Source organism: Typopeltis vanoorti, chromosome 14 (genome assembly GCF_054136105.1).
Source record: "Typopeltis vanoorti isolate ZY-2024b chromosome 14, IOZ_Tvanoo_1.0, whole genome shotgun sequence".
NCBI lineage: Eukaryota > Metazoa > Arthropoda > Arachnida > Uropygi > Thelyphonidae > Typopeltis > Typopeltis vanoorti.
In genome coordinates this window covers 102,569,565-102,586,272 of record NC_143562.1, presented here as the reverse complement: position 1 = coordinate 102,586,272, position 16,708 = coordinate 102,569,565, and the positions used below count along the sequence as shown (strand labels likewise).

Below are 16,708 nucleotides of genomic sequence, written 5' to 3'. Positions count from 1 at the left end.
CAAGTCAACCTCGCCTTCTCGGTGTGTGGTTTGTTTCTATCAAAGGGACTCTGGCGACACCAGCGCGCATTCCCGTTGTAAAAGGAGGACACCTTTCTAGTTTGGAGGAAATGCTAACGAGACCTAATAGGTGGTAGATGACCTTCATCGCCCGGTGAATGACCTCCACCTTTCTTATTGGAGGACTGCAGTAACTATTGCCACGTTTAGTTCTCAGAGCAGGGATTTCGGTTTCTGTCTTCACTAGTCTTGGGGGTCTAGAACCTTCTCCTATCTTCGAGGGTTCATCAATAAAGTAGTTCTGCAGGCTGGTCACCAGATAATAGTGTACTGAATCGAACCAAATTGTAAGGCCTAGGAGGCTTCCTAATCACCTGGCGCATAATATTACTGCCATCTACGCAGCCAGGTTATGCTTGGAGGGAGCGTGTGTAATGGTATGCGAGCAGTTCTATCGAAGCCACGTTATGCGTGGAGATTGGATGGATCCTACATTATGTTTCTCTGCTCTTTTTTCTGTTCACCTTTGAAATATTAACATGGCAGTAAACTTAAATAAACATATGGAAAAATTCAGTGAAAATAAAACAAGTCCTCTCTGAATAAATCCCCTCCACCCCAAAAAAACTCCAAAAATCTCATAATTATTTCACAAAATCATTCATGGTATAAAAAAAACAACATAAATGATTATACCATCACCTACAGACATTCCATTCGGATCTTTTTTTTTTTTATTTTTGACTAACTTATTAAAAAAAAGAACCGAACGCCAAATCTCTGCTACAACAACTCATCTTAACTGTTCACCCTGTATGATTCCTTCTGGTACAAGGGCGTTGTTAATTGCGATCCAATATTCCTTGCCAGCCATGTAACTTGAATATCCCCTTTTTACTTCCTGTGGTTTAAGATTTCCTTTACTCATTATTTATCATTCATCTGCTGTTTCTAGCGTTCTTACAATTCTGAAAAGTATTCTGTTCTCTGACTACTTATCCTTAAAGTTTGATTTCCTGCAATTCAAATTCCATAAGAGAAGTTATCTTACTTGATAACTTAATGTCTACAACGCTAACTAGTTTATTTTTTATAATTTCACTTACCAAGCGCGCCGCAAGAGAATCGGAAGTATTAGCTGCGAGGAAGGAATGACCTAAAGCAAATTGTTCATTTCCCAACCAGAATTCTTGACAATACTCTCCACTCATCCAACATTCTGGATCATTTTTTAACTAGCTTTGCTTTCAGGTACACTGTTGAGGTGATAACTCCTCTTAGTAATCCAAGTTAATTCAAGTTTCATCTCTAGTGGAACGCCTTTCCTCAGCCATTCCCAAATTTCTGTACTTTGACACTACAGCAATGCCCGGTAGGAAGATCTCTGAGACTTTTATTTATTATTTCCGTGGTTTTTCCAGATTTAATATTTTCCAGATCCAGATATTTGTTGCGATTTTATTACATGCCTTCATTCCTTACTCTGTTCAAAATTCTCACTCTACACGGTTTTCCGAAATATATGCTATAGTGGTCCAAGAAAAGAAAACAGGAAATGGCTTGAGACAAAAGCTCCAACTGCCTTCACAACATATACTGAAGCTTGCAAGAAAAGAACTATCGTTAATTGTTCCAAGTCTAACTTTGGAAGAGCTAAATGTAGAAAGCAGGCCACCAGTGCCAATGGCAGTTGTGCCTCCTGTTGAGCACGACTGCCTGCGTAAAAGCTGCTGGGCAAACCTCTTGTCCGTCTCTGTTTCCTTCATCCCGTCTTTCTTACCTAAACGGTAGTATTGTAACATCATCTATAAATAAAGTTGACCTCCTGGTATCGTTCTCTTTATTCAGTTCCTGCACAGATAATCAAGGCAAATCATATCCTTTTGTTGACAAATTGCATGCCATTTCCTCCAGAACGACATCAGAAGAATCTCGAGCAAACTGGTTACCAAAAAGGCATTTAGTCTTGATAGAATCCTGATCGAGTTGTGCTCCTGAAGTAACACCTTCTCTTTATCATCTGCACGCTGTATTATACTTAGGTGTCATTTACCCTGCAGAGCATATATAAATCACCAGTTACGAAAAAAAAGTGATAAGTGTTTACCATCACACTATTGAGCGTAGACACTTATCAGTAATATATATTTCGGTAATCGGCATCCATGATCTTCTTGCTTATATCACCCACACCCGGACATTTGCTATGGAAAGGTTTGACGAAACCTTTGGTGTTGCACTTAACATTTCCAAGGTAAATGTCCGGGTGTGGGTGATATAAGCAAGGAGATCATGGAATTTCCTTGGTTGTTTAGCATTGAGGGCTTCTTAGCAAATTGGCATCGTACGATATGCCTTTCTCCTTTTGTAACTGGATTGAGAGTTTTCTCTAAGGTCATTCACTACTTGTAGTTTTGGGAGGTGTTCCTACTAATGCAGGAAAATACGAAGAGAGAATATATTTTCATATTTTCCTATTAATGCGTTCCTCAGGGCTCTGTTGTTTCACCTACCTTTTTGCTCATATACTAAACAATCCTACTCTCACTGACCTGAAATCATATTCACAGTTTTTCTTATGATAACACTCTCCACTTATCCTGCTCGTACGACAACCTTTGCAACATCTTAAGTTTGAAGATCATCTACAACGAGTACCCTAAAACTGATCTCCGCCATACTTTAGTGGGGATGATAACAACTTAGTAACCTTCACCTGCTTTCAAAACACAGTTTGCTTTTGTTTCTCGCAAAAAAAACCTTAGTTTTTATACCCTTGCTTTTGATAATACTCAGCTTAACAGTCAAGACCAAATCGCTCTCTTCTTGGAATTTTACTCCAACCTTGGCATAACACGTCACTTTTGTAACATCATCAACTTCCAAAACACTTGCCATCCTTTTCGCTAAAGATGTTTTTTATGTGTCCAGTTACTGCTGCACAAATTTGAAATCCATCCAATCTTGGAATACCGTCATCACAGCTGGGGTGGTTAAAGCCTCTCTAATGATTCTTGATGCTCTTCAGAAGATGTTCGGTTGAATAACGACCTCCGTCCTCTCTCACAGACTTTCTTCTTCAACTGTCTCTTCTATATTTTCATGGATTCTGTTCAGCAGAACTAGCCATTATGTCCTCTCTTTCTGCTAAACTTATAACAACACGAGCAACAGGCTGCCTAATATCGTTTTACAGTTAAACTGCTAACTCACCAAACTTGCTACTTACATCACTTTTATAACATCATCAGCTTCCAAAACACTTGCCATCCCTTTTCGCTAAAGATGTTTTTTTTTATCTGCCCAGTTACTGCTGCACAAATCTCAAATCCATCTAACTTTGGAATACCGCCATCACATCTTTCATCACGTCTTTCGTTCCATCAACCTCGGTTCTGTGGAACAGTCCTTCCCATGAAGTATTCCCAAGGACTACAACCTCCAGTTCTTCAAGAGGAATATGAACAGATTACTTTATTCTTCACCTCAGCACACATATTTATTCACTATAGGGCTTCTGGCATATCGTGTGTAGGAGTGATATAAAAATTGGGAATATGTTTTGAACATTTGTAGGAAGTATTATACAGTATATGTTAGCTAACAAGGAACTATATATTTCTTAGGATATGCCAATAAATATCCTGATTCCTAAATATTCCAATAAATATTGGTCGCAAACTGAGTACCAATAACATATATTATTTGTTTTTAGGTCTTTTGCTTATTTACGACGCAAAAGCTTTTCGCAATAATGTCTTCAGTAATGAAAGAAAGAATTTTCTTTTGCGGAAATTACAATTAAATAATTCCTCTTCCTCTGTAATTCTATTTTTTTGGAATTAATGCATTTTATTAGATGCTGGGCAAATGCTTCAGCTGCTTACTTCTAGCACCGGTCCGATTTCGACAAATCAGTGTTAATGTGATTTGTCGAACTGATAAATCATCCACAGAATGACTTGGGTTGTAAGTAAAGGTTTTTGATGCTTCGGGGTTTTGAGGGATGGCTAATCTTATTTGGTTAATTCATGTCAGAAAGTGGCTAAATTTATTCCAAAAATTAACTTAAGAAATTTAGCTCAGGAGTAATAACCCTCTAACTATGGCTAATAAGAAATCTTGAGTATCTTTTAAAAATATCTTTCAAACAGGATGTTTAGTTACTTTATATTATAAATACGAATAACGTTCCGCATCCTTTTCAATGAAAAGATTAAGAAAAATGAACAATTGGCGATGCAACTTAATACTTTTAATGTATTTAAACAAATCAAACAGCAGATTATTTTAATATTTGTTTTGCCTTTATAAGTTTCGTTTTTTGTATAATTATAATGTTTTTCTTTAATAAAAGATTCGATAACCATAAGAATTAGAAGGTTAACAAAAGTTGGTTCAGTCATTTAGATGTTGTACATCAGATATTTACTCTAATTATAATCAACAATTTGAACACTTGTGATGACTTAATTTGTCTCCAGTGTATACCAGCTTTTACCTTTATTAACTTGTCATATGAATAACGATAATTACTACTGCTCGCAGTTGTTACCGGGAGCTGTTTGTGTGTGAGAGTGAGGAGGAGGAGGAATTAATTGCAAACTGGACGTGTAAAGTAACTTCCAGAAACTCGTGAATGTTATTCTCCTAAGTTGGAGGGCTTACTTGACACTTAGCAAATAAATATCCGCTGAAGCTAGACGCCAGGTAAACATCCACTGATATTTACCTACCGTCTAGTCAGTTACGCAAATTTACAAATTCTTTTTCAAAGGTTGTTAAATACTTGCCATTAAAACACTGATGGTTGTAAAAATATTTAAATTATTCGCTATAAATCCAAAAGATTTTTAACAAAAACGATTGTTAAGATAATCAACCAAGACGAAGTTTAAACATTATTTGTAATGAGCTGAAGTGTAATTTATGCATCATATATGTACCGCATCAAATTTTGCTTTTATTTTTTAACATTTAAAAGAATAAAATATTATTACAGCTTACCAAAGAACACCTTCTTGTTTGCCTGCTGCATGCCATTATTTGTGCTATGATGTGTTTCTGTTACTTAGCACGAGGTGAAATATCTGTATATGTTTTCGTTTTGTTTCTATGGTGATAAGTGTTCACAGTGATTCCTTGTGCATGCTCTAACGAACTCTTCTCCCTGCAGGCATCTACTTGACTGCAGTGATGGCAATTACTTCCATCTCCGTGGTGGTGACGGTAATAGTCCTTAACTTCCACTACAGAGGACCTAGTAAGAAGGAAGTTCCGGGATGGCTGCGTCGTTTGATCTTGGAACGCATCGCCGAGTGTACCTGTTTTAAACCGAAGCAGACGAAGAGGAACTCCAACCATTACGAGAGCTCCGTGCTTCGCGAAACGGCCAATTCGTGCTTCAAGACTGAAACTCTTCGATTGACAGTTGATAACGTGCACGAGGAAATACGAGACTCGCCCGAGTTTTCGAGCAGTGAATCAGTAAGCAACTTGAATGACTTCTCTCACAACTCAACCAAGAAACGGCCTAAACAACAAGCAGGTTCTAGCAATCGACTGCACGATGAGATATTGAGAACTCTGAGGTACTTGTTGACCAGACAAGAGCAAGAAGACCATCATATCAAACTTCTGAATGAGTGGAGGCAGATGGCATTGGTGATTGATAGATTCCTGTTCTGGATTTTTCTGGTAGTGACCGCAGTCTCATCTTTAACGTTTCTTGTACTGGTTCCTTTACAGAGGAGAGGATTAAGTTTTATTTAATATTCTTTTTGAAAAAAAATATGCTTATTTTGTTCTTTAAAGACAGTTATGGACGCTATTAGAGTGCATCTCAGGTAAGAGCAACTTAAAGTTTCATGACGTACAAGAATGCTTTCCTGGCAAATGTACAGAGAAATAGATAGATTGGGAAAATACCAATGCCTTAATCCTTCGGAACGGCGGACATTCTCACTCCTAGATGCTCACTGCTATTTTAACAATATATTTTGTCGTTACTACTCACGGGTATGGATATATATATATATATATATATATATATATATATATGAAAACGCTGTTATCTATCGCTGAAACTGTTATAAGATGTTGTTTTCGAACATTCACGATGCATAATTGAAAATGTAAATATGAACGAACGAACGATAGCGCCTGAAGGAACGATAGCGCCAGAAGACTTCAGAATTATTCAAGTAATTGCTGATATTCTTTTCAGGTAATTGACGGCTTCGCAGTATTTTGAAAACTATTTCGGGTATTATTTAAAATAAATGAGGCAAGTAACAGTGTTTCAAAATATTATCGAAGGAAAATTAATTTTCTTCTTCAAGAAGAAATTGCTGTGTAATAAAATATTGTGGTCTTATCCTTAATCCCTTCGTGAAATTTAATCATGTTCGTAATACTTTGAAAACAACGTAACAATGTTCTTTACTCCATTGCTGATTTGGATTGAATTTTCGTTTTTTTCCCTTGCTTGTTTTCTTGGTATGTCTCTCGTTCTTTAATTGCAATATATAATAACTTGGAAGTCGAAATAATGGGTTTCAGTAATTTCCATAAGTTGATTTTAATAAGCTAGCTTCATTTTTATGAAGGTCAATGTAAAGTAAAGGCAGAAAGTAAGGCAACACAGCGAGAGCTTTTCACTTTACGATGGCATCGAAGCGAATACGAATAACAAGCGGAGGAAGTTAGTACAAATTGTGAATTGTGAAATGGCTGATTTTTTGATACTGATTCTTAACGATTCTTTTCTGATATAGAATTCGGTTCATTAATACATCATCACCATATAATGTTAACCGACTTGTAGCAATATGTTGAATGTGTCTACGTCTAGACTAGCGTCCTCTATATCAATGGCTATTTTATTTCTATAAGATGCACTACTTGGGATTTTGGAAAAAAAAGGACATGTATTTTCTTTAAAGTTCGCTTTTTATGAGTTGTTCGTAAGTATCATAAGTGGTTTGTTTTCAATGATCTCACTGGCTAAAATTCCTAAGAATTTTTGAGATCTTTGTTATATGTTTTCAGTTTAATAGGAAATACAAACTTGCCTACTTATTTCAAACTTCTAAAGGAGAGTGACCTTAACTAGACATCTTATGATGTACATACACCTACAGCTTCAAGTTTCTTGTTAATTTAATCAGGACAATTTATTTTTCTATGTTGCTTCTTATATATCGTGTGATTTTTCTTGAGGACAAAAGAAAGCTATAGAAAATAATACTTTATTATTTAGCTAGTATCATGTAGTGCTTTTGAAAAAGTATTTTTGGACCCTTTTTGATAGCATTCAGTGATGTGTTGTGAAGTAAAATACAAGGAAAAAACAAATGAGCCAATTTGTAGTTTATATGAACCTCAATTCGAGATCCTATTTGTCAGTCTTTTCCTCTTAAACTATCCACCGAATTCCTTCTGTGAGATTGCTCAGTCTATATCTTCAGCCGAATAATTAACGCTTGAAATGAAGATAAAAAAAACAAAGTCACGTTATTGCAATAATTCCAAAGAAGACTCTGCTGCAGTCGACTTTGGTAAGCAGAAAATCATGCTGGATTTGTATTAATAAATACATATCACGTCCTCAAGTACAATGTAATTATTCTGACAAGTTACTGGACCTCAATGCTATAATACTCCATGTAGTATATCAATCTTTCTACTCGATTCATTAATTGTGTGATAACACAACTACGTTTGTGGGTTCACTGAAAGAGGTAGCTTTGAATGCATCTAGAATTAGATGCCCCAAGGAGTGAATGAGTCATATCGATCTGCGACAAGCTTACTAATATAGAAGTGCTTCTTATTCTTTCGATAATAACTACTTAGTTACAGTTATCGTTCCTCCGAAGGCCATACATCATCTCACAATATGGAGGAACTGCTCCTGAACTTGTACATATTTATGCGGCTGAGATATTAATTTATAGAGTGTATGTTTATTGAGAAAATAAAATTAATTTCGTTACATACTCTTGGTGTATCTGTTATTGTATGTTTATTACTTCTCTTTCATTAATACAAACTATATATCAAACATGGACAACTCAAACTACAGAAACACATTTAAGCTAGTTCTTAAATGTGTTTCTGTAGTACACATTTAAGAACTAGCTCACATTTAAGAACTATAGAAAGCAGCACGAAACTTCATTTTCTTTTCAATAAACAGCTAAGTAACTCAAGAAATTTCACGTTCTCACATTTAAATAATTTTCATTAAATTCATTAAATAATTTTCACAAATAACTGTTATAAGAGTATTTTATTTATATCTAAATAAGATTTGCTAGCAAGTTGGCCAAGTGTTGAACACACCGGTTATTCAGTCAGAAGGGTGCGATGTTTGACACTTGCACCGTGGACATGGATATTTGTGATTGTATTTAGATGAATTCGTCACTCGATCATCGCCTCGCTTACTGAACGCCTGAAGTGGATTGAAAAACTTCCGTATTTGTTTGTAGAGCAAGGTTTCTGGATTATGAAAAATAAATAAATAAAACTAAAGAATTCTTGGCCCACCTACGGTACTAATATACTGTAGGTTTACAACCTTTCATGGGAATCACATAAAAATATATTACTGCATTTTAGTACTGTTTTATTAGGTTATATTATATAAACAAGACTATTATATGAAAATTGATATATCGAACATTTCTAACTATTATAAGACTAAATGAGTTTCTCGGTGTTCTTTTTAACTAGAGAATTTCTATATAATGTTGACATTGTATTAGTTGCATGCAGACAGAGTGAATTGAAGAAGTCGTTTACAATGTTACTTAATTTTTTAATTATTTTTCTTCATCATATTAGCTATAATATAGATACTTCCGAAATGATGGAAAACAGTTTTCGGAGATTGATAGTAGACCTCAGACCAATGTGAAATAATGAATTCCCGTATTGCGCTGAAACAAATGCCTGAAATGAAATCGTTGCAAGTTGGTTTCGTTGGAATTTTTTTAATGTGGAATCCCATTCACCTTCACGAACGGTTGTTAACTTATTAGCAGGGCCGTACTTATGCACAGGCACACAAGGCTCTAGCTGAGGGGGATCGGAAAAATTATGGTCGATTTAAAGGCCTCAAACAATGAGAGGGCCCCGGAGAACTCTACCGCCTCGGGTACCATCCACCTAGGGAAAAGTGTAAGTACCACCCTGCTTGTTATTAGTACTGTGGATGGGCTAAGGTTTATATAATCCGGAAATCCTGCTAACTTATAAAAGACCATACAGTACTTTTTGGAGCCATTTCTGTCCTTCAATAAGCAACGTATCAGTTTCACGCTTACGACAAAAATCGGTATCCACTAAATAACTCACACAAACATCTCTTAGAGAATGGAGACGCTGTCTGCTATACACCAAACCGGTAATTAAAACTGAAGTAACGATAATGATGAAGTAACAATAAAGCATATTATGTCTGTTAGCTGCATATATTCTCCCGCCGATTGCATCTTTTAAGAGATGAACTTCGACTGAACTGACTTTCAGTTGAAGCCTTTGTAAAGTTCTCACTTTTTAAACAGGATACTGACTCAGGTCTTTGCGGCCGAAAGGCAAATGCCATTTTCTCTTTCAGACTGCGTTACATACATGACAGAGAGAGAGAGAGGGGGGGGGAACTTAATATATGCTTAGTACAATTAAAATATACAAGGCGAACATACAGATTGCTAGACTGAGTTCGCATCTTTTAAGTACTACCATACCAAGGTAACGCCTATGCCGAAGGCTGTATTCTCATAAACGCTGGCCAAATTTCAACAATTTTAATTCTCAACTTTAGTTATTTGGCTATGAAATAACAATGGATTTATATATCCACTGTTTCTCTAACTCTACAACGCTAAATTGAAGAAGACCCTTCAATTTGTTTTTAGGCACTTTACTCAAATAGCTTAGTTTGAATATTTTTCATTTGGAATGCCAATTTTTAGGGAATTATCCAGTTTTTTCAATACTTTCGCGAATATTGATATCAACCTAAGTTATATAAATCACGTGTACACTCCCTTCATCATTACTAAATGAGTGCTATCATTAATCCAGTTATTTGGAAGCAGAATAGTTTTTGCATCACTGTTTTACTTTTTAGTGTTTGTTGTAATTCAGTATTTGTAAGTATCATTGCAATTATAGCAATGTAGTTGACTTTTTTTAGGCAAAGTGAAAAGTGAGATTCGTTGGAGAGAATATATTAAAGGACTATTTCTAGAACTATTTCTTTTTGCATCAGACATCAAATGGTAAGTCATATGATGATTAAAAATATTATTTGTAATTTTTGTAATAGTAGTGACTTCGCTCACATTTTAGCTAAGAAATAATACTTTCATTCTCCCCTTTTTTTTGTATATTTAATCTTAGATGCTGTCGATAAACAATATCAAGGCATAAATGATATAAAAATAAACTGCAGAAATGTTCAGCCGTTTATTAATAAATGTTTGATAACATGATGAGCTTAAAACCATAAAAAATACATACTTAGTCTGGGCCCATTGCTTAAGTCACTAGTAAAAATATCAGATATTACTGATATTATGATCTCTTTATTTAATTTAACAGTATATGCATAATATGTATAAATCTATATATATATATGATTGGCCGCAAAAAATTACACTGTAAAGACCAGTTCACAGGTACGTCAAATTTGGAAAACGAAGGTATAAACTGTTCTCTTCCAAATTATTGTGCGGGACGCATCATCCTATACTATTCTCTAATTCTTTGATGTGACTCTTAAGAAACATCAGCTATCTATTACTACTTCAAACATTTAACGAGTTAATGGAAATTAATCATGTACTTTAAATGAAACTGACGCTTTTTGTTTTGATTGATTCTGAGATTTCATTGAGAAAAGAAGTACGCTGAATATCAGACCCGATTTAGTGATCAACATATTTTTCCTTTAAATTTCAGAAGGCAGATGAAAATAATAATAAATTTGTATTTAATTAATATCAAGAATAATGCCTGTACTAGAACCTTAAGACCATAGAGTTATATATGAATGACAAAATAAAATCAACATTGTTAATTTGGCCTAAATTAAACGAGATATTCTGGTAGAGAAAAAAAAAAATTACCGTTAATGCCTAAGTACAGGCGACTGGAAATATAAGACGACCCACTATCGCTTTTCAAAATGTTTGTGCTATTAAACGATTACAAATTTTACACTTACCACTGACAGCTTCTTTACTTGATTTTGACATGACACATTACTTTTACTTCAATATCACGTAGGTATAAAAATCTCAGCAGGTATTTTCTTTACTGTAATTTATGAACGATATCTTCCCTTGCGAAAAGATTGTTACGTTTATACAATAGTTGGTTTCGTAATTCATGTGATCACAAGTAAGGTTTCATTGGTATTTAAATGAAAAATCTATATGCTTTCCCTACTGAACCCATTTATTAAATACAAATATTTATATACGAATTATATTAATATGCTAATAGATTGGTATATTAGCATGCCAAAAGATTATTCGAATACAGTACACGCGTTTAAGATAATAATAATAATTATTATTATTCCTAATACCTCCAAGGAGTCCGAAGACTCATCGCGGGAGGACACCTACAACTGTCTCAACCACTACACCGAACCTCTACTACGAATCATCGCCATCAACACCATCTACGCCATAACACAGTACATTACTGCAGGAGCTAGCTAGACGATCGCTTGATAATACATATACATATAATTGGCATATAAGACGACTCCTGGTTTCAGCAATTTTCTTTAACTTCAAATATCGCCTCATACGAGGACGTATACTCTATTTTTCAAATTTATGAGAGAATTACTCTCACAAGATATATAGATCTGTTTATTCGATAAAATCAACAAGTTTTTTTTTTTTAACCTACATTTCGTCTGTATAAACTTCATTATTGACTTTCTTACAATACCATGTTCATTTTGATTGCATCCGTTTCGGCCACCTGGATCCATCTATTTACTATTTCCGGGAAGATTGTCAGGGTGTTATTTATTGTGGAAGAGTTTCGTTTTGTACCGAAATGAAATAGGGTTTCGAGCGTCCGCGTTGATGAAGGCCAACCGCCGGAGACATTATTTTGGTTATAAATTCTCCCCGTTTCTGTGACGCAACACTTTAAGGAGATATTCAGTCCTCTCCTATCTTACACCTAAATCAGAACAGTGGCGCTGCAACTTTCCGTTATCATTAGGGTAGAGGGATTACTATAAGTGGAGTGGATATCGTAGCGATATGAAGAGCAAGAGAGGCGAGAAAGTTTCTTGGCGAACATCTCTTTTTTAATGCTCAAAGGTGCTGTTGAGTTGTTTTTCATTTTTTTCATTTTTTTTTTTAATATCAAACCAATTCCAATAGTTCGATCGAATCTTTCGCTTTCAAAGAAAATGTGATACTGGTCTACACCTCTTAGTTCATACAACACAGATTTTCTCTCTCTTCGGATCAATATTTATTACTGCTCTTGAAAGCTGTAAAAGAGTGTTATTCATTGCAAAAGCCTTCCGAACATCTCTAAAAATGTCCTTTTTAGATGATTGCAGTAAAGAAAATTTGGGGATTAACCCAGCTTTGAAGCATTGCGATATCAGTAAAAACTAAAATATCTAGAATGTTTTGAAGTTAGATGAAAGAAGATGTTTCTTACAGAAACTCATTTTGAGGTTGCATAAAATTTCTTTCTGTCATCTGATACGACTTCTGAATACTTTTTTACAACCTTCATTAAAGAAAAAGATTTACTACGCTCGTTAATGCTTCCGCCGCAGGTTTTTTGAGGAGGGAATTAAAAGCATGGCGTCAATAATATAAGAGATCCTTCTTGCAAGAATATTATAGTTTCGTATCTTTCATATTGAAGGCCAAGGTAGCCTTATGTGATTCTGTGGGCCGAAGCGAAATTCATCTGGTCAAGATCTTCGATATGAAAAGAAATTTTCTACATATCAGCAAATTATAGAAATTGGTGGTGATAATATTTTATAAAAGTAAAATATTCACGATTTAAAGTATTAATTTAAGAGTAATCACATCAGTTTTATATGTAAGTTACTAATGCATAATATATAATTTTCAGATTTCATGCCTGCATTGATTACCGACAATATCACTCTAAAATATCGATACGCAAATAATTTTGGATAATATTTTTTTTTTAAAGAATAAATTTTAAATGACTTTAAACCGAGATAAGGTATTAAATTTAACGATAATGATACAACTAGTTTCAGCCTTCTTCAGGTATCCACTAAAGGTAGAACACAGTAGTAAAAATTAAAGATACAAAAAACTGAGAATTACAGGCAAAAAATGCAACACATAATTGACACTAAAACGTTGTACTTTTCAGGTCGTTCTATTTAACGCGCTATTGTTTGTTGCATGCGTGCTTGCAGTTTCTCGTGAACGCCAGTATTGAACAACTGCAGTGTGACTATCAGGGATGTTTTAACTCAAATTGCTGTTCAAATGTTCAGGATTAAGGAGGATTTCCCTTGACTCCACGATTTTCCTTTCAAACTCATCACTACAGCGAAAAATGTTTTCGGATTTATCCCAGCACACTGAGTGACTCTGTAGATTATCATGAGGATTGTTAGAGAAAAGAACATGACTGGATAGTGCAAATGCATGTGACCTTTTGTAGGAGATATCTCTCTTATGCCCGTCAATGCGCAGTTCAACAGATTTGTTAGTCTGTCCAAAATAAGGAATATTACAATCGCACCATAACTTGTAAACATCTGGATATTTTAGGTTATGATGAAAAGGCTTCAGATGTCTTATAAGAGAACGGACTTTAGGGAGTGTAGTGAAAAACGTCCTGATGTTGTATTTTTTAAGGACTTTAGCAAATTTATTGGAGACTGAACTAATGTAAGGTATTGAGATGCTACCTATAAAAACAGTAGTTTCCGTAGTACGCTGCCTAGGAGGATACAGGAGAAATTTCTTAATTGTTTTTTCATAATATCCATTTTGTTTAAAGATAAGAGAAAGTTGTTCAATTTTTTCAAAAAGAAATTGAACAATTACTTAAGGGCAAATTGTCTAAAAAGATATTTGCTTTATTAAAGCATTGTATTCAATCTGGCTACTTCAGATATAGGGGCTCCATTTACAAACAAAACCAAGGCCTAGCAATGGGTAACCCTTTATCCCCGGTTCTAGCAAACATTTTCCTGGAAGATTTTGAAACAAAAGCCATATCGTCCTTCTTATTTAAGCCGAAACTTTGGAGACGTTATGTTGACGACAGTTTCATTATATGGAGTCAAGAACACGCATCTCTCATGGATTTTCTTCAACATCTTAACAACCAGCATTCTAATATAAAATTCACTGCTGAACTAGAACGAAATAACTGCCTTCCTTTCCCGGATGTAATTCTTACTCGATGCTCTGATAGATTTAAAGTCTCTATATACCGAAAACCAACTCATACCAACAGATATCTGCAATGTCAATCTCATCACTTTCCACCACAAAAGCTCGGAAATATTTCTACCTTAGAACACAGAGCACGATCTCTTTTAAATGAACCACATGAACTCCAAAAAGAAATTGAACAACTTTCTCTTATCTTTAAACAAAATGGATATTCTGAAAAAACAATTAAGAAATTTCTCCTGGATCCTCCTAGGCAGCGTAGCACGGAAACTACTGTTTTTAAAGGTAGCATCTCAATACCTTACATTAGTTCAGTCTCTAATAAATTGGCTAAAGTCCTTAAAAATACAACATCAGGACGTTTTTTCACTACTCTCCCTAAAGTCCGTTCTCTTATAAGCCATCCGAAGCCTTTTCATCATAACCTGAAATATCCAGATGTTTACAAGTTATGGTGCGATTGTAATATTCCTTATTTTGGACAGACTAACAAATCTGTTGAACTGCGTATTGACGGGCATAAGAGAGACATCTCCTACAAAAGGTCACATGCATCTGCACTATCCAGTCATGTTCTTTTCTCTAACAATCCTCATGATAATCTACAGAGTCACTCAGTGTGCTGGGATAAATCCGAAAACATTTTTCGCTGTAGTGATGAGTTTGAAAGGAAAATCGTGGAGTTCAGGGAAATCCTCCTTATTCCTGAACATTTGAACAGCAATTTGAGTTACAATCCCTGATAGTCACACTGCAGTTGTTCAATACTGGCATTCACGAGAAACTGCAAGCACGCATGCAACAAACAATAGCGTGTTAGATAGAACGACTTGAAAAGTACAACGTTTTTGTGTCAATTATGTATTCCATTTTTTGCCTGTAATTCTCAGTTTTATGTATCTTCAATTTTTACTACTGTGTTCTACCTTTAGCGGATACCTGAAAAAGGCTGAAACTAGTTGAATCATTATCATTAAATTTAATATCTTATCTCGGTTTAAAGTCATTTAGAATTTATTCTTTAAAATGTATCATTACAACCGAGTAGAAGTTCAGGAATACACACACACACACATATATATATATATATATATATATATGCAGGTAACCCTCGTATAACGCGGGTTACTTATATACGAGGGTTACCTGTAACCCTCGTATATTAGGTTCCATAGAATTGCCGCGTTTTATAAATCGCGTTATGCGAGACTCAGATCACATAGAAAAAGTAGGGTTAGGTTCCCGAAATCATTTTTTAAATTATACAGACAACAATGACATATCCAATAAAAAAATATTTTTATTTAATTCAGGTAATTCATGTAAGTTAAGAAACATAAACTAAGAAACAAATACATAGTATAAACTTATAAAAATTACAAATTGTACGTAAACTTCATTACACATAATGCAATATTGTAGGCAAAATAAAATAAAGCATATTTTAATCGTCATCACTGTTTTCAAAACAGACATTTCGTAGATGTTCTTTATTTACGAGTGGCCGGACATCGTCATCACTTGAAATCTCTTGGATATCATTTGTATAATTCTCATTGCATACTTCGGCTGGTTTATTATCAAGAAGTCAGTAATAAGACCTTGCTTATCAATATGCTGCAATTTTTTTATTAAGTTCATAATATGGAACTAAACAAAACTCCAATTGTCTCGTGAATTTTCTGGAGCACTCCATTGAGGGATCATTATCCATAAAATAATTTCATTTTTTGCCAACTCCAATCCTTCTAAAACTGAATTCTTCACTATAACCCCATTCTTCAATGATTTTTAAAAGCTCTCCTAGGTATTTCCGGGCAGCTTCTACGTCTGATGATGCTGATTCTCACTGGATTTTAAGATTTTGCAAAGAAAATTTTTTAAAGTTTTCGAACCAACCCTTATTGGCACAAAATCCATGCTGAGAGCTTTCTTCTGAAGAATCTTCATCAAGTTCTTTTAAGTATTTATAAACTTTGAGAGCTTTTTGTTTAATAAGATTTCCATCCAAATGAATTTTCTTTTGAGTGCAATCTTGTATCCAAATCATTAAAGATTTCCCCATTTTTACCATTAGAATATCGCGTGCACGATCAACGCGCTTTGCACTTACCGTTGACCCAGCAATAACACTTTCTCGGATTTCATGATCATTTTGTTTGATTGTTCGAATTGTTAATTCATTTAAATTCAAGAGTCCTTGTAAAAACTTCTGTTTTTTTTTTCATTTTTCAACTAATCGAAGATTTACA

The 16,708-nt window shown here is 34.7% G+C and overlaps 1 protein-coding gene across 5 annotated transcripts in view; it reads left to right on the top strand.

Annotated features, from left to right (window-relative positions):
- LOC150099809 (neuronal acetylcholine receptor subunit alpha-2-like) overlaps window positions 1-7,996 on the top strand; it is a 285,794-nt gene extending 277,798 nt beyond the window's left edge. For all 5 annotated transcript variants that reach the window (XM_090404521.1, XM_090404519.1, XM_090404518.1 and 2 more), the window contains one exon: window positions 5,177-7,996. In XM_090404521.1, coding sequence (XP_090260647.1) covers window positions 5,177-5,772 — 596 coding nt within the window. In that variant the 3' untranslated portion in view covers window positions 5,773-7,996. The remainder of the gene's footprint in view (window positions 1-5,176) is intronic.
- The last annotated feature ends 8,712 nt before the right edge of the window (window positions 7,997-16,708 follow it).